Here is a 20,889-nt window from a genome sequence, read left to right as displayed (position 1 = left end):
AAGGGGGGAAATTGTTAAAAAGTAGGAATGTTTGTCCCGAGCTGTATCTCTCTTCCCCCTGTTTGCCTGCCTTGCTCAGGATGACCTTTGCCCTGTATTGAGTATCAATCAGCCAGCAAGTTAGCAGCCATGCAGGAACAACAATTGTTTCCTCACACAGCAGGAAACTTGCATACCATAAAAGGGAAACCACCAGTCGGGGTTAAGGAGAGGGTATGAGGCCCATACGACCACCAGAAGGCAGGATAAGATAAGACCCCCTAGCAACAGCCAGATCATGCGCAGAGTACGCCACAATAGGAATGCGGGGGAGGACGCGAATACTGAAGATGAACTGCATAAAAGGACCGCGTACGGGTTAAAACTTTGCGGCAGTTGGTGGAACGCAGAGTCCCCTGTCGCCCAGCGCTGCATTGCCTCTTTGTTCTTTGCTCATTATAATCAATAAATTCAATTATTGGCTCCTTAACCTTTGGTCCATTATTTTATCGATAACAATTTCATCCATTTTCCCCCCATTTTTCACTATTTCCCCCATTTTCCCCCATTTTCCCCCTTCCCCTCCCCCATTTTTTTGGGATTTCCCCCATTTTTTACCATTTCTCCCCAATTTTATGCCATTATTCCCCCTTCCAGGACCCCAATCGTTCCCCCCACCCCCTCACATTGCCCTCATTTCATCCATTTTCCCCCCATTTTTCACCATTTCCCCCCATTTCTCACCATTTTCCCCATTTTTTCCCTTCCCCTCCCCCATTTTTTGTAGGATTTCCCCCATTTTTTACCATTTCTCCCCATTTTTAACCATTTCTCCCCAATTTATGCCATTATTCCCCCTTCCAGGACCCCCATTGTTCCCCCCACTCCCTCACGTTGCCCTCATTTCATCCATTTTCCCCCCATTTTTCACCATTTTCCACCATTTTCCACCATTTCCCCCTTCTTTCGCCTTCCCCTCCCCTATTTTTTATAGGATTTTCCCCATTTTTTACCATTTCTCCCCATTTTTTACCATTTCTCCCCACTTTTTACCATTTCTCCCCTTCCAGGTCCCCCATCGTTCCCCTCACCCCCTCACGTTGCCCTCATTTCATCCATTTTCCCCCCATTTTTCACCATTTTCCCCCATATTTCCCCTTCCCCTCCCCCATTTTTTGTAGGATTTCCCCCATTTTTTACCATTTCTCCCCATTTTTTACCATTTCTCCCCAATTTTATGCCATTTTTCCCCTTCCAGGACCCCCATCGTTCCCCCCCACACCCTCACATTGCCCTCATTTCATCCATTTTCCCCCCATTTTTCACCATTTTCCCCCATATTTCCCCTTCCCCTCCCCTATTTTTTGTAGGATTTCCCCCATTTTTTACCATTTCTCCCCAATTTTATGCTATTTCTCTCCTTCCAGGACCCCTATCGTTCCCCCCAGCCCCTCACATAGCTCTCATTTTATCAACATTCCCCCATTTTTCACCATTTCCCCCCATTTTTCACCATTTTCCCCCATATTTCCCCTTCCCCTCCCCCATTTTTTGTAGGATTTCCCCCATTTTTTACCATTTCTCCCCAATTTTATGCCATTTCTCCCCTTCCAGGACCCCCATCGTTCCCCCCCACCCCCTCACATTGCCCTCATTTCATCCATTTTCCCCCCATTTTTCACCATTTTCCCCCATTTTCCCCCATTTTCCCCCATTTTCCCCCTTCCCCTCCCCCATTTTTTTGGGATTTCCCCCATTTTTTACCATTTCTCCCCAATTTTATTCCATTATTCCCCTTCCAGGACCCCCATCGTTCCCCCCACCCCCTCACATTGCCCTCATTTCATCCATTTTCCCCCCATTTTCCCCCATTTTCCCCCATTTTCCCCCATTTCCCCCCATTTTCCCCCATTTTCCCCCTTCCCCTCCCCCATTTTTTGTAGGATTTCCCCCATTTTTTACCATTTCTCCCCAATTTTATGCTATTTCTCTCCTTCCAGGACCCCTATCGTTCCCCCCACCCCCTCACATTGCTCTCATTTTATCAACATTCCCCCATTTTTCACCATTTTCCCCCATTTTCCCCCATTTTCCCCCTTTTTCCCCTTCCCCTCCCCCATTTTTTTGGGATTTTCCCCATTTTTTACCATTTCTCCCCAATTTTATGCCATTTCTCCCCTTCCAGGACCCCCATCGTTCCCCCCACCCCCTCACATTGCCCTCATTTCATCCATTTTCCCCCCATTTCCCCCCATTTCCCCCCATTTTCCCCCATTTTCCCCCATTTTCCCCCATTTTCCCCCATTTTCCCCCTTCCCCTCCCCCATTTTGATAGGATTTCCCCCATTTTTTACCATTTCTCCCCATTTTTAACCATTTCTCCCCAATTTATGCCATTATTCCCCCTTCCAGGACCCCCATTGTTCCCACACCCCCTCACATTGCCCTCATTTCATCCATTTTCCCCCCATTTTTCACCATTTTCCCCCCATTTTTCACCATTTTCCCCTTCTTTCCCCTCCCCCTCCCCCATTTTTTGTAGGATTTCCCCCATTTTTTACCATTCCTCCCCAATTTATGCCATTATTCCCCTTCCAGGACCCCCATCGTTCCCCCCACCCCCTCACATTGCCCTCATTTCATCCATTTTCCCCCCATTTTTCATCCATTTTCCTCCATTTTCCCCTATTTTCCCCCTTCCCCTCCCCCATTTTTTGTAGGATTTCCCCCATTTTTTACCATTTCTCCCCAATTTTATGCCATTTTTCCCCTTCCAGGACCCCCATCGTTCCCCCCACCCCCTCACATTGCCCTCATTTCATCCATTTTCCCCCCATTTTCCCCCATTTTCCCCCATTTTCCCCCATTTTCCCCCATTTTCCCTCTTCCCCTCCCCCATTTTTTGTAGGATTTCCCCCATTTTTTACCCCTTCTCCCCAATTTTACACCATTTCCCCCCCCCTTCCCCCCCCACACAGACACAACCCCCCCCCCACCCACCAGATTTTCCCATTTCCCCCCCCCATTCCCCCCCCCCCCATTCAATTTCAACACCCTCTATAGGATTTTGCCTCATTTTGGGGGGCATTTCCACCCCATTTGGGGAATTTTTTTTCCCCTTTAATGACATTGGTGGGGTCACCCCAATCTACGAGACCCCCCCCCAATTTAGGATTTTGGTTATTTTTCTTTTTTAGGGGGGGGGGGGTCTCAGTGCTCCCCCTGCCACCAATGATAGAGTTGGTCGGTCAGAATCCCGGTGTAGGTCAGCACCGCCGCCGTCCCCTTCTCATAGGCGTCCCTATAACGGCATCCCATAATATGTAAGGCGGTCCTATAGGATGAATAGGATTTGGGGAGGGGATGGGAAGGGGGGGGGGGGTCTCTCACCGGATGCTTTCTGGTGTTGTTGGGGGTTTCAGGCGTTCCAGGAGCCCCCCAGCCACCTTCACCCCACGACCCAGGAACCCCACAGCGGCCGACCCCAATTGGGTCAACTGGGAGGACTGGGGGGGTTGTGGGGTTTGGGGGGGGTCGGATGGGGGGCGGCTCGATGAGGCTGTAAGGGGGAGGAATGTGGGGGGTTTTATGGGGTGGGGGATTTGGGGGCGATGGGGGCGATAGGGTCAATGGGGGCAATGGGGCAATGGGGGCATTGGGGTCAATGGGGGCAATGGGGGAAATGGAGGCAATGGGGGCAATGGGGTCAATGGGGGCAATGGGTTCAATGGGGGCATTGGGGTTAATAGGGTCAATGGGGTCAATGGGGGCATTGGGATCGATGGGGTCAATGGGGGCATTGGGGTCAATGGGGGCAATGGGGACAATGGGGTCAATGGGGGCATTGGGGTCAATGAGGGGAATGGGGGCAATGGGATCAATGGGGTCAATGGGGTCAATGGGGTCAATGGGGGCAATGGGGGCAATGGGATCAATGGGGTCAATGGGGTCAACGGGGGCAATGGGGTAATGGGATCAGTGGGGACAATGGGGTCAATGGGAGCAATGGGGGCAATGGGTTCAATGGGGGCATTGGGGTTAATGGGGTCAATGGGGTCAATGGGGGCATTGGGATCGATGGGGGCAATGGGGACAATGGGGTCAATGGGGGCAATGGGGGCAATGGGGTCAATGGGGGCATTGGGGTCAGTGGGATCAATGGGGTCAATGGGGTCAATGGAAGCAATGGGATCAATGGGGGTGGGGACATTGGGGATCAATGGGGTCAGTGGGGTCGAAGGGGACAATGGGGGCAATGGGTTCAATGGGGGCATTGGGGTTAATGGGGTCAATGGGGGCAATGGGGGCAATGGGGGTATTGGGGTTAATGGGATCGATGGGGTCAATGTGGGCATTGGGGTCAATGGGGGCAATGGGGGCAATGGGAGCAATGGGGGCATTGGGGACATTGGGATCAATGGGGTCAATGGGGGGCAATGGGATCAATGGGGTCAATGGAGTCAATGGGGTCAATGGGGGAAATGGGGGCAATGGGGGCAATGGGGGGCAATGCGGACAATGGGGGCAATAGGGGCATTGGGGACATTGGGGGCAATGGGGGCAATGGAAGTAATGGGATCAATGGGGGTGGGGAAATGGGGATCAATGGGGTCAATGGGGGCAATGGGGTCGAAGGGGACAATGGGGACAATGGGTTCAATGGGGGCATTGGAGCTAATGGGGTCAATGGGGGCAATGGGGGGATTGGGGTTAATGGGATCGATGGGGTCAATGTGGGCATTGGGGTCAATGGGGGCAATGGGGGCAATGGGGCCAATGGGGGCAATGGGAGCAATGGGGGCAATGGGGGCAATGGGGGAAATGGGAGCAATGGGGGCAATGGGGGCAATGGGGGCATTGGGGTCAATGGGGACAATGGGGGCAATGGGGTCAATGGGGGCAATGGGGGCAATGGGGGCATTGGGGACATTGGGATAAATGGAGGAAATGGGGGCATTGGGGTCAATGGGATCAATGAGGGCAGTGGAGGCAATGGGATCAGTGGGGTCAATGGGGTCAATGGGAGCAATGGGATCAATGGGGGCAATGGGGGAAATGGGGGCAATGGGGGCATTGGGGTGAATGGGGGCAATGGGGCAGTGGGGTCAATGGGGGCATTGGGGTCAGTGGGATCAATGGGGTCAATGGGGTCAATGGAAGCAATGGGATCAATGGGGGTGGGGACACTGGGCATCAATGGGGACAATGGGGGCAATGGGTTCAATGGGGGCATTGGGGTTAATGGGATCGATGGGGTCAATGTGGGCATTGGGGTCAATGGGGGCAATGGGGGCATTGGGGTCAATGGGGGCATTGGGATCAGTGGGATCATTGGGGTCAATGGGGTCAATGGGGGCATTGGGGTCAGTGGGATCAATGGGATCAGTGGGGTCAATGGGGTCAATGGAAGTAATGGGATCAATGGGGGTGGGGACACTGGGGATCAATGGGGTCAATGGGGGCAATGGGGGCATTGGGGTCAATGGGGGCATTGGGGTCAATGGGGTCAATGGGGGCAATGGGGTCGAAGGGGGCAATGGGAGCAATGGGGGCATTGGGGACATTGGGATCAATGGGGTCAATGGGGGAAATGGAGGCAATGGGGGCAATGGGGTCAATGGGGGCATTGGGGTTAATAGGGTCAATGGGGTCAATGGGGGCATTGGGATCGATGGGGTCAATGGGGGCATTGGGGTCAATGGGGGCAATGGGGACAATGGGGTCAATGGGGGCATTGGGGTCAATGAGGGGAATGGGGGCAATGGGATCAATGGGGTCAATGGGGTCAATGGGGTCAATGGGGGCAATGGGGGCAATGGGATCAATGGGGTCAATGGGGTCAACGGGGGCAATGGGGTAATGGGATCAGTGGGGACAATGGGGTCAATGGGAGCAATGGGGGCAATGGGTTCAATGGGGGCATTGGGGTTAATGGGGTCAATGGGGTCAATGGGGGCATTGGGATCGATGGGGGCAATGGGGACAATGGGGTCAATGGGGGCAATGGGGGCAATGGGGTCAATGGGGGCATTGGGGTCAGTGGGATCAATGGGGTCAATGGGGTCAATGGAAGCAATGGGATCAATGGGGGTGGGGACACTGGGGATCAATGGGGTCAGTGGGGTCGAAGGGGACAATGGGGGCAATGGGTTCAATGGGGGCATTGGGGTTAATGGGGTCAATGGGGGCAATGGGGGCAATGGGGGTATTGGGGTTAATGGGATCGATGGGGTCAATGTGGGCATTGGGGTCAATGGGGGCAATGGGGGCAATGGGAGCAATGGGGGCATTGGGGACATTGGGATCAATGGGGTCAATGGGGGGCAATGGGATCAATGGGGTCAATGGAGTCAATGGGGTCAATGGGGGAAATGGGGGCAATGGGGGCAATGGGGGGCAATGCGGACAATGGGGGCAATAGGGGCATTGGGGACATTGGGGGCAATGGGGGCAATGGAAGTAATGGGATCAATGGGGGTGGGGAAATGGGGATCAATGGGGTCAATGGGGGCAATGGGGTCGAAGGGGACAATGGGGACAATGGGTTCAATGGGGGCATTGGAGCTAATGGGGTCAATGGGGGCAATGGGGGGATTGGGGTTAATGGGATCGATGGGGTCAATGTGGGCATTGGGGTCAATGGGGGCAATGGGGGCAATGGGGACATTGGGGTCAATGGCAGCAATGGGATCAATGGGGGTGGGGGCAATGGGGTCATTGGGGACATTGGGGTAAATAGGGTGTATGGGAGCAATGGGGGCAATGGGGTCATTGGGGTCAATGGGGGCATTGGGGTCAATGGGGTCAATGGGATCAATGGGGGCAATGGGACACTGGGGTCATTGGGGTTAATGGGGGCAATGGGGTAAATGGGAACATTGGGGTCATTGGGGAATGGGAAGCAATGGTGGTATTGGGGTCGATGGGGACATTGGGGTCATTGGGGTCAATGGGGGCAATGGGATCAGTGGGGTCCATGGGGTCAATGGGGGCAATGGGGCCAATGGGGAAATGGGGGCAATGGGATCAATGGGGGCAAGGGGGGCAGTGGGGTCCATGGGATCAATGGGGACAATGGGGGCAATGGGATCAATGGGATCAATGGGGTCAATGGGGTCAATGGGGTCAATGGGGAGATTGGGGTCAGTGGGGTCAATGGGGACCTTTGGGGTCACTGGGGGGATTGGGGTCAATGGGGAGATTGGGGTCAGTGGGGTCAAAGGGGATATTTGGGGTCGGGGGGGGATGGGGGTCAATGGGGTCGTTGGAGTCGATGGGGGCTTTGGGGTCAATGGGGTCAATGGGAGCAATGGGGTCATTGAGGTATTTGGGGTCAATGGTGACATTGGAGTTAATTAATAGGGGATATTGGGGGTCAAAGGGGTCATTGGGATCAATGGGGTCAATGGGGTCAATGGGGTATTTGGGGGCCAATGGGACATTGGGATCAATGGGGTCAGTGGGGTATTTGGGGTCAATGGTGATATTGGGGTTAATAGGGGATATTGGGGGTCAATGGAGTCATTGGGATCAATGGGGTCGATGGGGTCAGTGGGGTCAGTGGGGTATTTGGGGTCGATGGTGACATTGGGGTTAATAGGGGATATTGGGGGTCAATGGGGTATTTGGGATCAATGGGGTCTTTGAGGTCAATGGGGTCATTGGGGTATTTGGGGTCAATGGTGACATTGGGGTTAATAGGGGACATTGGGGGCCAATGGGACATTGGGATCAATGGGGTCAATGGGGTCGATGGGGTCAATGGGGTCATTGCGGTATTTGGGGTCAATGGTGACACTGGGATTAATAGGGGATATTGGGGGTCAATGGGGTCATTGGGATCAATGGGGTCAATGGGGTCAATGGGGTATTTGGGGGCCAATGGGACATTGGGATCAATGGGGTCAGTGGGGTATTTGGGGTCAATGGTGATATTGGGGTTAATAGGGGATATTGGGGGTCAATGGAGTCATTGGGATCAATGGGGTCGATGGGGTCAGTGGGGTCAGTGGGGTATTTGGGGTCGATGGTGACATTGGGGTTAATAGGGGATATTGGGGGTCAATGGGGTCATTGGGATCAATGGGGTCAATGGGGTATTTGGGGGCCAATGGGACTTTGGGATCAATGGGGTCATTGGGGTATTTGGAGTCAATGGTGACATTGGGATTCATAGGGAATATTGGGGGTCAATGGGGTCATTGGGATCAATGGGGTCAATGGGGTCAATGGGGACACATTTGGGTCAATGGGGACTTTGGGGTCAATGGGGTCATTGGGGTATTTGGGGTCAATGATGACATTGGGGTTAATAGGGGACATTGGGGGCCAATGGGGTCATTGGGATCAATGGGGTCAATGGGGTCAATGGGGACACATTTGGGTCAATGGGGACTTTGGGGTCAATGGGGTCATTGGGGTATTTGGGGTCAATGGTGACATTGGGGTTAATAGGGGATATTGGGGGTCAATGGGGTCATTGGGATCAATGGGGTCAATGGGGTATTTGGGGGCCAATGGGACTTTGGGATCAATGGGGTCATTGGGGTATTTGGGGTCAATGGTGACATTGGGGTTAATAGGGGATATTGGGGGTCTATGGAGTCATTGGGATCAATGGGGTCAATGGGGTCAATGGGGACACATTTGGGTCAATGGGGACTTTGGGGTCAATGGGGTCATTGGGGTATTTGGGGTCAATGATGACATTGGGGTTAATAGGGGACATTGGGGGCCAATGGGGTCATTGGGATCAATGGGGTCAATGGGGTCAATGGGGACACATTTGGGTCAATGGGGACTTTGGGGTCAATGGGGTCATTGGGGTATTTGGGGTCAATGGTGACATTGGGGTTAATAGGGGATATTGGGGGTCAATGGGGTCATTGGGATCAATGGGGTCAATGGGGTATTTGGGGGCCAATGGGACTTTGGGATCAATGGGGTCATTGGGGTATTTGGGGTCAATGGTGACATTGGGGTTAATAGGGGATATTGGGGGTCAATGGAGTCATTGGGATCAATGGGGTCAATGGGGTCAATGGGGACACATTTGGGTCAATGGGGACTTTGGGGTCAATGGGGTCATTGGGGTATTTGGGGTCAATGGTGACATTGGGATTCATAGGGAATATTGGGGGTCAATGGGGTCATTGGGATCAATGGGGTCAATGGGGTCAATGGGGACACATTTGGGTCAATGGGGACTTTGGGGTCAATGGGGTCATTGGGGTATTTGGGGTCAATGGTGACATTGGGGTTAATAGGGGATATTGGGGGCCAGTGGGACATTGGGATCAATGGGGTCAATGGGGTCCATGGGGTCAGTGGGGTCAATGGGGTATTTGGGGTCAATGGTGACACTGGGATTAATAGGGGATATTGGGGGTCAATGGGGTCATTGGGGTATTTGGGGTCAATGGTGACATTGGGGTTAATAGGGGATATTGGGGGTCAGTGGGGTCATTGGGATCAATGGGGTCAATGGGGTCAATGGAGACACATTTGGGTCAATGGGGACTTTGGGGTCAATGGGGTATTTGGGGTCAATGGTGACACTGGGATTAATAGGGGATATTGGGGGTCAATGGGGTCATTGGGATCAATGGGGTCAATGGGGTCAATGGGGTCAATGGGGTCAATGGGGTCATTGGGGACACATTTGGGTCAATGGGGACTTTGGGGTCAATGGGGTCATTGGGGTTAATAGGGGACATTGGGGGCCAATGGGACATTGGGGTCAATGGGGTCAATGGGGTATTTGGGGTCAATGGTGACATTGGAGTTAATAGGGGATATTGGGGGTCAATGGGGTCATTGGGATCAATGGGGTCAATGGGGTCATTGCAGTATTTGGGGTCAATGGTGACACTGGGACTAATAGGGGATATTGGGGGTCAATGTGGTAAATGGGGTCATTGGGGTCTTTGAGGTCACTGGGGGGATTGGGGACATTGGGGTCAATGGGGACATTGGGGCCAATGGGATCAGTGGGGGATTTGGGGTCAATGGGGGATTTGGGGTCTGTGGGGACATTGGTGGCTCAATGGGGCGGGGGGTGGAGATGGGGGAGCATTTGGGGCAATTTTGTCACATTTTGGGGTCATTTGGGGCCATTTTAGGGTCATTTTTGGGTCTTTTTGGCGAATTTTGAAACATTTTGGGGCCATTTTGTTGCATTTGGGGCCATTTGGGGGCCATTTTACAGACATTTTGGGGTCATTTGGGGCCATTTGAGATCATTTTGGGGTCATTTTGTCACATTTGGGGCCATTTTGGGGCCATTTTGGGGCCATTTTTGGCCATTTTTGGTCATTTGGGGCCATTCTGGGGTCTTTTGGGGGCCATTTTGGGGTCATTTTGTCACATTTGGGGCCATTTGGGGCCATTTTGGGGCCATTTTTGAACTATTTTAGGGCCATTCTGGAGCATTTTGGGGCCATTTTTGGCCATTTTGGGGTCATTTGGGGCCATTTTAGAGACATTTTGAGGCATTTTGGGGTCATTTTAGAGCCATTTTGGGGCCATTTGGGGCCATTTTGGGGTCATTTTGTCGCATTTGGGGCCATTTTTGGCCATTTTGGGGTCATTTGGGGCCATTTTGGGTCCATTTGGGGTCATTTTTGGGGCTGACCAGAGCAGAGCAGCAGCAGCAGCAGCGCCGTCGCCGTCACTTTGGGGTGCGCCATCCTCAGCCCTATGGGGGGAACCCAAAAAAACCCCAAAACCACCCCATTTTGGGGACAAAAAACCCCAAATTTGGGACATTTTGACCCCAAATCCCCATTTTTGACCATTTTTGGCAGCTCAAAATCCCCTTTTCTGCCACTTTTTGGGGTAAATCCCCCAATTCCTCCCACCCCATAGATAAAAACACCATTAAATCCCATTAAATCCCATTTCTTGCCCCATTTTGGGCTTAAAAGCTCCAAATTTGGGGCATTTTGACCCCAAAATCCCCATTTTTGACCATTTTTGGCAGCTCAAAATCCCCTTTTCTGCCACTTTTTGGGGTAAATCCCCCAAATCCTCCTACCCCATAGATTAAATCCCCCATTAAATCCCATACAAACCCCATTCAATCCCATTTCTTGCCTCATTTTGGGTTTAAAAGCTCCAAATTTGGGACATTTTGACCCAAAATCCCCATTTTTGAACATTTTTGGCAGCTCAAAATCCCCTTTTCTGCCACTTTTTGGGGTAAATCCCTCAATTCCTCCCACCCCAGAGATAAAACCCCACTTAAATCCCATACAAATCCCATACAATCCCATACAAACCCCATTCAATCCCATTTCTTGCCTCATTTTGGGGTTAAAAGCTCCAAATTTGGGACATTTTGACCCCAAATCCCCATTTTTGACCATTTTTGGAGTTCAAAATCCCCTTTTCTGCCACTTTTTGGGGTAAATCCCTCAATTTCTCCCACCCCATAGATAAAACCCCCCCAAATCCCATTAAATCCCATTCAATCCCATACAAACCCCATTCAATCCCATTTCTTGCCCCATTTTGGGCTTAAAAGCTCAAATTTTGGGACATTTTGACCAAAAATCCCCATTTTTGACCATTTTTAGCAGCTCAAAATCCCCTTTTCTGCCACTTTTTGGGGTAAAACCCCCAATTCCTCCCACCCCAGAGATTAAACCCCCCCAAAATCCCATACAAACCCCATTCAATCCCATACAAACCCCATTCAATCCCATTTCTTGCCTCGATTTGGGTTTAAAACCTCCAAATTTGGGACATCTTGACCCAAAATCCCCATTTTTGACCATTTTTGGCAGCTCAAAATCCCCTTTTCTGCCACTTTTTGGGGTACATCCCCCAATTCCTCCCACCCCAGAGATAAAACCCCCCAAAAATCCCATACAAACCCCATACAATCCCATACAAACCCCATTCAATCCCATTTCTTGCCTCATTTTGGGGTTAAATGCTCCAAATTTGGGACATTTTGACCCCAAATCCCCATTTTTGGCAACTTTTGGCAGCTCAAAATCCCCTTTTCTGCCACTTTTTGGGGTAAATCCCCCAATTCCTCCCACCCCATACATTAAACCCCCCTTAAATACCATACAAACCCCATAAATCCCAAACAAACCCCATTCAATCCCATTTCTTGCCTCGATTTGGGCTTAAAAGCTCCAAATTTGGGACATTTTGACCCCAAATCCCCATTTTTTGCAATTTTTGGGCTTCCCAAATCCCTCTTCTACCATTTTTGTGATTCCCCCCATAAAAACAAACCCCAAAATCCCATAAAATTCCCCAAATTCTCCCCCTCCCTTCTTCCCCCCCCCCCCCCCCCAGTTCTATTTCTCTCTCATTTTGGGTTAAAAACCCCCGATTTTGGTGCAATTTTTCCCGAAATCCCCATTTTTTTGGGGGGGGGGGGGGGCTGCTTCACTTTTTTTGGGTTCAAATTCCCCTTTTTCCTCATTTTTGGGGTGAAAAACCCCAATTTTGGATCATTTTTTGCTCCCTCCCCCCAAATAAAGACCCCCTCCCCACTATAAAAACCCTCCCCTTTCATCCCATTTTTGGGTTCAAATCTCCCATTTCGGGGCAAATTTTGGTCCAAAACCCTCATTTTTGGTAAATTTGGGGGCGCTCGTTTCATTTCTGACACTTTTTTGCCCCCCTCCCCCCTCAAAACCCCCCCAAATCCCCCCCCAAATTCAACCCCCTGCAGACGGTCCCTTTCAGCCCCCATTTCCCCCCCTCGATTTTGGGTTAAAAACCCCCAATTTTGGTTCATTTGGGGTCCAAATTTTTTCCTTTCAGATTCCGTCGTGACCCCCCCAAAATTTACACCCCCCCCCCAAAGAAAACCCTTCCACCCCACATCAAATTTGGGCTAAAATCTCCCATTTTAGGGCAAATTTTGGGCTCAAACTCCTCATTTTTGGTAAATTTGGGGGCGCTCATTTCATTTTTGACACTTTTTAGGGCCGCCCCCCCCTCAAAAAACCCCAAATCCCCCCCCAAAATCGACCCCCTGCAGACGGTCCCTTTCAGCCCCCATTTCCCCCCCCGTTTTTGGGTTAAAATCCCCCAATTTTGGTGCATTTGGCATCAAAACTTTTTTCTTTCAGATTCCGTCGTGACCCCCCCAAAAATTTACACCCCCCCCGAAAAAAAAACCCTTCCACCCCACGTCAAATTTGGGTTCAAATCTCCCATTTTGGGGCAAATTTTGGGCTCAAACTCCTCATTTTTGGTAAATTTGGGGGCGCTCGTTTCATTTTTGACACTTTTTTGCCCCCCTCCCCCCTCAAAACCCCCCCAAATCCCCCCCCAAATTCAACCCCCTGCAGACGGTCCCTTTCAGCCCCCATTTCCCCCCCCGTTTTTGGGTTAAAATCCCCCAATTTTGGTTCATTTGGGGTCCAAACTTTTTCCTTTCAGATTCCGTCGTGACCCCCCCAAAAATTTACACCCCCCCCCCAAAGAAAACCCTTCCACCCCACATCAAATTTGGGCTAAAATCTCCCATTTTGGGTCAAATTTTGGGCTCAAACTCCTCATTTTTGGTAAATTTGGGGGCGCTCGTTTCATTTTTGACACTTTTTTGCCCCCCCTCCCCCTCAAAACCCCCCCAAATCCCCCCCCAAAATCGACCCCCTGCAGACGGTCCCTTTCAGCCCCCATTTCCCCCCCCCGTTTTTGGGTTAAAAACCCCCAATTTTGGTTCATTTGGGGTCCAAACTTTTTCCTTTCAGATTCCGTCGTGACCCCCCCAAAAATTTACACCCCCCCCAAAAAAAATCCCTTCCCGTCCCACGTCAAATTTGGGTTCAAATCTCCCATTTTTGGGCAAATTTTGGGCTCAAACTCCTCATTTTTGGTAAATTTGGGGGCGCTCGTTTCATTTTTGACACTTTTTTGCCCCCCTCCCCCCTCAAAACCCCCCCAAATCCCCCCCCAAATTCGACCCCCTGCAGACGGTCCCTTTCAGCCCCCATTTCCCCCCCCGTTTTTGGGTTCAAAACCCCCAATTTCGGGAAAATTTAACTCTCAACTCTTTTCTTTCAGATTCCATCCTGCCCCCCCCAAAAAAAAACTTATCCAACCCCCCCAAACAGCCCCCTAACCCCCAAACTCAATTTTGGGCTGAAAACCTCCATTTTTAGCACTTTTCTTACATCCTCACCACCCACCCCCAATATTTGGGGGGTCCTCAAGCCGACCCCCCCCACATCACCCCTAAAATTCGGTCCCCCCCCCTCAAAATCTGGACCCCCCCCCACCCCTTTATACGCACCCATCACCACTCGATCTCGTCCCGGTTCCAAGGTTGGGGGCGACCCCGGTTATAGGGCGGGGGGGGGGCGGGGGGGGGGGGGAGGGGGGGGTCAAAGTCCGGGGGTGGGGAGGGGGAGGGGCTCCAGCGTGGCGGGGGAGGGGCTTAAATTGGGGGGGGGAGGGGATGGGGGGGGTCAAAGAGGAGGGGGAGGAGGGGGGGGGGTTTGAATGGGGTTAAATTGAGGGGGGGGGAAATAGGGGGGGGGGATCGGGGGTCTGGTGGGGTTGTAGTGGGATTGGATTGGGATTGAAATGGGGGGGTAATGGGGGGGGCAGTGGGGTTATAATGGGGTTATGCTGGGATTAGAGTGGGGTTGAACTGGGATTGAAATGGGGGGGTACTGGGATTAAACTGGGATTAGAATGGGGGGGGTAATGGGGTTATACTGGGATTAAAATGGGGGCCAATGGGGTTATAATGGGGTTATGCTGGGATTAGAATGGGGGGGCTGTGGGATTATACTGGGATTAGAGTGGGGGGGCAATGGGATTAAACTGGGATTAGAATGGGGGGGTAATGGGGTTATACTGGGATTAAAATTGGGGGCAATGGGGTTATAATGGGGTTATGCTGGGATTAGAGTGGGGTTGAACTGGGATTAAAATGGGGGGGTACTGGGATTAAACTGGGATTAGAATGGGGGGGTAATGGGGTTATACTGGGATTAAAATGGGGGGGCAATGGGGTTATAATGGGGTTATACTGGGATTAGAATGGGGGGGCTGTGGGATTATACTGGGATTAGAGTGGGGGGGCAATGGGGTTATAATGGGGTTATACTGGGATTAGAATGGGGTTGTACTGGGATTATACTGGGATTAGAGTGGGGGGGCAATGGGGTTATAATGGGGTTATACTGGGATTAGAGTGGGGTTGAACTGGGATTATACTGGGATTAGAATGGGGGGGCACTGGGATTAAACTGGGATTAGAATGGGGGGGGTAATGGGTTATACTGGGATTAGAATGGGGGGCAATGGGGTTATAATGGGGTTATACTGGGATTAGAGTGGGGTTGAACTGGGATTATACTGGGATTAGAATGGGGGGGTACTGGGATTAAACTGGGATTAGAATGGGGGGGTAATGGAGTTATACTGGGATTAGAATGGGGGGGCAGTGGGGTTATAATGGGGTTATACTGGGATTAGAGTGGGGTTGAACTGGGATTGAAATGGGATTAGAATGGGGGGGTAATGGGGTTATACTGGGATTAGAATGGGGGGGCACTGGGGTTATACTGGGATTAGAATGGGGGGGCAATGGGGTTATAATGGGGTTATACTGGGATTAGAATGGAGTTGTACTGGGATTATACTGGGATTAGAATGGGGGGCTTATTGGGGTTATACTGGGATTAAAATGGGGGGGCACTGGTGTTTTACTGGGATTATACTGGAATTACAATGGGGGGGCAATGGGGTAATAATGGGGTTATACTGGGATTAGAATGGGGTTGAACTGGGATTATACTGGGATTAGAGTGGGGGGGCAATGGGGTTATAATGGGGTTATACTGGGATTAGAGTGGGGTTGAACTGGGATTATACTGGGATTAGAATGGGGGGGCACTGGGATTAAACTGGGATTAGAATGGGGGGGGTAATGGGTTATACTGGGATTAGAATGGGGGGGCAATGGGGTTATAATGGGGTTATACTGGGATTAGAGTGGGGTTGAGCTGGGATTATACTGGGATTAGAATGGGGGGGCACTGGGATTAAACTGGGATTAGAATGGGGGGGTAATGGAGTTATACTGGGATTAGAATGGGGGGGCAGTGGGGTTATAATGGGGTTATACTGGGATTAGAGTGGGGTTGAACTGGGATTGAAATGGGATTAGAATGGGGGGGTAATGGGGTTATACTGGGATTAGAATGGGGGGGCACTGGGGTTATACTGGGATTAGAATGGGGGGGCAATGGGGTTATAATGGGGTTATACTGGGATTAGAATGGAGTTGTACTGGGATTATACTGGGATTAGAATGGGGGGGCAGTGGGATTAGAATGGGATTATACTGGGATTAGAATGGGGTTAAACTGGGATTAAAATGGGGGGGCTGTGTGATTATACTGGGATTAGAATGGGGGGGTAATGGGGTAATAATGGGGTTGTACTGGGATTAGAATGGGATTAGAATGGGGGGGCACTGGGATTATACTGGGATTAGAATGGGGGGGTAATGGGGTTATACTGGGATTAAAATGGGGGGGCAATGGGGTTATAATGGGGTTATACTGGGATTAGAATGGGGGGGCTGTGGGATTATACTGGGAGTAGAGTGGGGGGGCAATGGGGTTATAATGGGGTTATACTGGGATTAGAGTGGGGTTGAACTGGGATTATACTGGGATTAGAATGGGGTTATACTGGGATTAAACTGGGATTAGAATGGGGGGGGTAATGGGTTATACTGGGATTAGAATGGGGGGGCAAAGGGTTGATACTGGGATTAGAGTGGGGGGGCACTGGGGTTTTACTGGGATTATACTGGGATTAGAAGGGGGGGCACTGGGATTATACTGGGATTAGAGTGGGGGGGCAATGGGGTTATAATGGGGTCATACTGGGATTAGAGTGGGGTTGTACTGGGATTATACTGGGATTAGAATGGGGGGGCACTGGGATTAAACTGGGATTAGAATGGGGGGGCAATGGGGTTATAATGGTGTTATACTGGGATTAGAGTGGGGTTGAACTGGGATTATACTGGGATTAGAATGGGGGGGCTGTGGGGTTATACTGGGATTAAAATGGGGGGGCAATGGGGTTATAATGGGGTTATACTGGGATTAGAGTGGGGTTGAACTGGGATTATACTGGGATTAGAATAGGGGGGGGTAATGGGGTTATACTGGGATTAAAATGGGGGGGCAATGGGGTTATAATGGGGTTATACTGGGATTAGAGTGGGGGGGCTGTGGGATTATACTGGGATTAGAGTGGGGTGGAACTGGGATTGAAATGGGATTAGAATGGGGTTAAACTGGGATTAAAATGGGGGGGCAGTGGGATTATACTGGGATTAGAATGGGGGGGTAATGGGGTTATAATGGGGTTATACTGGGATTAGAGTGGGGTTGAACCGGGATTATACTGGGATTAGAATGGGGGGGCAATGGGGTAATAATGGGGTTATACTGGGATTAGAGTGGGGTTGAACTGGGATTATAATGGGGGGGTAATGGGGTTATAATGGGGTTATACTGGGATTAGAGTGGGGTTGAACTGGGATTGAAATGGGATTAGAATGGGGGGGTAATGGTGTTATACTGGGATTAGAATGGGGGGGCACTGGGATTATAATGGGATTATACTGGGATTAGAATGCGGGGGCAATGGGGTTATACTGGGATTAGAAGGGGGGGCACTGGGATTAAAATGGGATTAGAATGGGGGGGTAATGGGGTTATAATGGGGTTATACTGGGATTAGAGTGGGGTTGTACTGGGATTGAAATGGGGGGGTACTGGGGTTATACTGGGATTAGAGTGGGGGGGCACTGGGATTATACTGGGATGCATTGTGTTGGACATTTGCACCTCGTGCATGGCAATGCAAGCTCATTGCAACCCATGCATTGCAACCTGAACACCTCACACCCAGAGTGTTGCAATGTGTGCACTTTGCACCTCCTGCACCACTGCTGTGCATTGCAATGGGGATGCATTGTGTTGGACATTTGCACCTCGTGCATGGCAATGCAAGCTCATTGCAACCCGTGCATTGCAACCTTAACACCTCACACCCAGAGCATTGCAATGCGTGCACTTTGCACCTGCTGCACCGCTGCTGTGCGTTGCAACAAGCACATGTTCCCTCCAGCATTTGCAGCCTGTGCATCACGATGCAAGCTCATTGCAACCCGTGCATTGCACCCTGAATGCGTTGTACCTTCAGGATTGCAACGCAGCTGCTTTGCACCTCCTGCACCGCTGCTGTGCATTGCAACGGGGATGCATTGTGTTGGACATTTGCACCTCGTGCATGGCAATGCAAGCTCATTGCAACCCGTGCATTGCAACCTGAACACCTCACACCCAGAGCGTTGCAATGCGTGCACTTTGCACCTCCTGCACCGCTGCTGTGCGTTGCAACGGGGATGCATTGTGTTGGACATTTGCACCTCGTGCATGGCAATGCAAGCTCATTGCAACCCGTGCATTGCAACCTGAACACCTCACACCCAGAGCGTTGCAACGTGTGCACTTTGCACCTCCTGCACCACTGCTGTGCATTGCAATGGGAATGTATTGTGCTGGAGGTTTGCACCCCGTGCATCAGAATGCAACGTTATTGCAACCCGTGCATTGCAACACAAACACCTCACACCCAAAGCATTGCAACGTGAGCACTTTGGACCCCCTGTGTTACTCCTGTGCATTGCTATGGGAATGTAGTCTGCTGGGGATTTGCACCCCGTGCATCAGAATGCAACTTTATTGCAAGCCGTGCATTGCAACACAAACACCTCACACCCAGAGCGTTGCAACGTGTGCACTTTGCACCTCCTGCACCGCTGCTGTGCGTTGCAACGGGGATGCATTGTGTTGGACATTTGCACCTCGTGCATGGCAATGCAAGCTCATTGCAAGCCGTGCATTGCAACCTGAACACCTCACACCCAGAGTGTTGCAATGCGTGCACTTTGCACCTCCTGCACAGCTGCTGTGCATTGCAACAAGCATATGTTCCCTCCAGCATTTGCAGCCTGTGCATGGCAATGCAAGGTCATTGCAACCCGTGCATTGCACCCTGAATGCGCTGCACCTCGAGGATTGCAATGCAGCTGCTTTGCACCTCCTGCACTGTTCCTTTGCATTGCAACGGGGATGTATTGTGTTGGACATTTGCACCTCGTGCATGGCAATGCAAGCTCATTGCAACCCATGCATTGCAACCTGAACACCTCACACCCAGAGTGTTGCAATGCGTGCACTTTGCACCTCCTGCACCGCTGCTGTGCGTTGCAACGGGGATGCATTGTGTTGGACATTTGCACCTCGTGCATGGCAATGCAAGCTCATTGCAACCCGTGCATTGCAACCTGAACACCTCACACCCAGAGCGTTGCAACGTGTGCACTTTGCACCTCCTGCACCACTGCTGTGCATTGCAATGGGAATGTATTGTGCTGGAGGTTTGCACCCCGTGCATCAGAATGCAACGTTATTGCAACCCGTGCATTGCAACACAAACACCTCACACCCAAAGCATTGCAACGTGAGCACTTTGGACCCCCTGTGTTACTCCTGTGCATTGCTATGGGAATGTAGTCTGCTGGGGATTTGCACCCCGTGCATCAGAATGCAACTTTATTGCAAGCCGTGCATTGCAACACAAACACCTCACACCCACAGCGTTGCAACGTGTGCACTTTGCACCTCCTGCACCGCTGCTGTGCGTTGCAACGGGGATGCATTGTGTTGGACATTTGCACCTCGTGCATGGCAATGCAAGCTCATTGCAACCCGTGCATTGCAACCTGAACACCTCACACCCAGAGTGTTGCAATGCGTGCACTTTGCACCTCCTGCACCGCTGCTGTGCATTGCAACGGGGATGCATTGTGTTGGACATTTGCACCTTGTGCATGGCAATGCAAGCTCATTGCAACCCATGCATTGCAACCTGAACACCTCGCACCCAGAGTGTTGCAATGCGTGCACTTTGCAGCTCCTGCACCGCTGCTGTGCGTTGCAACGGGGATGCATTGTGTTGGACATTTGCACCTCGTGCATGGCAATGCAAGCTCATTGCAACCCGTGCATTGCAACACAAACACCTCACACCCAGAGTGTTGCAACGGGTGCACTTTGCAGCTCCTGCACCACTGCTGTGCATTGCAATGGGGATGCATTGTGTTGGACATTTGCACCTCGTGCATGGCAATGCAAGCTCATTGCAACCCATGCATTGCAACCTGAACACCTCGCACCCAGAGTGTTGCAATGCGTGCACTTTGCACCTGCTGCACCACTGCTATGCGTTGCAACGGGGATGCATTGTGTTGGACATTTGCACCTCGTGCATGGCAATGCAAGCTCATTGCAACCCGTGCATTGCAACCTGAACACCTCACACCCAGACCGTTGCAACGTGTGCACTTTGCACCTGCTGCACCACTGCTGTGTGTTGCAATGGGGATACATTGTGTTGGCCATTTGCACCTCGTGCATCAGAATGCAACTTTATTGCAACCCATGCATTGCAACACAAACACCTCACATCCAGAGCATTGCAACGCAAGTGCAGTGGAACCTCTGTGTTATTCCTGTGCATTGCAATGGGAATGTATTGCACTGGAGATTTGCACCCCGTGCATCAGAATGCAACTTTATTGCAACCCGTGCATTGCAACACAAACACCTCACACCCAGACCGTTGCAACGTGTGCACTTTGCAGCTCCTGCACCGCTGCTGTACGTTGCAATGGGGATGCATTGTGTTGGCCATTTGCACCCCGTGCATCAGAATGCAACTTTACTGCAACCCGTGCATTGCAACACAAACACCTCACATCCAGAGCATTGCAACGCAAGTGCAGTGGAACCTCTATGTTATTCCTGTGCATTGCAATGGGAATGTATTGCACTG

General features: G+C 51.3%; 1 protein-coding gene across 1 annotated transcript; it reads right to left on the bottom strand.

Moving 5' to 3' along the window:
* Positions 1–3,178: 3,178 nt before the first annotated feature.
* On the bottom strand, positions 3,179–14,315 carry APOC2 (apolipoprotein C2). The gene is made up of 4 exons (XM_090128122.1): positions 14,246–14,315; positions 10,613–10,675; positions 3,370–3,538; positions 3,179–3,280 (listed from the first exon to the last, which is right to left on the bottom strand). The coding sequence occupies exons 1-4, from the start codon at positions 14,247–14,249 to the stop codon at positions 3,190–3,192; spliced, it is 327 nt and encodes a 108-aa protein (XP_089984248.1). The 5' UTR covers positions 14,250–14,315; the 3' UTR covers positions 3,179–3,189.
* Between the last annotated feature and the right edge of the window lie 6,574 nt (positions 14,316–20,889).

The sequence above is a fragment of the Phasianus colchicus genome, chromosome 32 (assembly GCF_987193195.1).
Source record: "Phasianus colchicus chromosome 32, bPhaCol1.hap1.1, whole genome shotgun sequence".
Classification (NCBI taxonomy): Eukaryota; Metazoa; Chordata; class Aves; order Galliformes; family Phasianidae; genus Phasianus; species Phasianus colchicus.
Note: the sequence above shows the minus strand (reverse complement) of the source record. Positions and strands in the feature narration are given on the sequence as shown.

Excerpts from the sequence above, each read along its gene's own strand:
- APOC2 (XM_090128122.1), bottom strand. Across the intron at positions 3,539-10,612 it reads GCTGCTGCTGCTCTGCTCTG|CCTCATCGAGCCGCCCCCCA; the intron begins GTCAGCCCCAAA and ends TCCCCCTTACAG. Across the intron at positions 3,281-3,369 it reads ACAACACCAGAAAGCATCCG|GGACGCCTATGAGAAGGGGA; the intron begins GTGAGAGACCCC and ends ATGCCGTTATAG.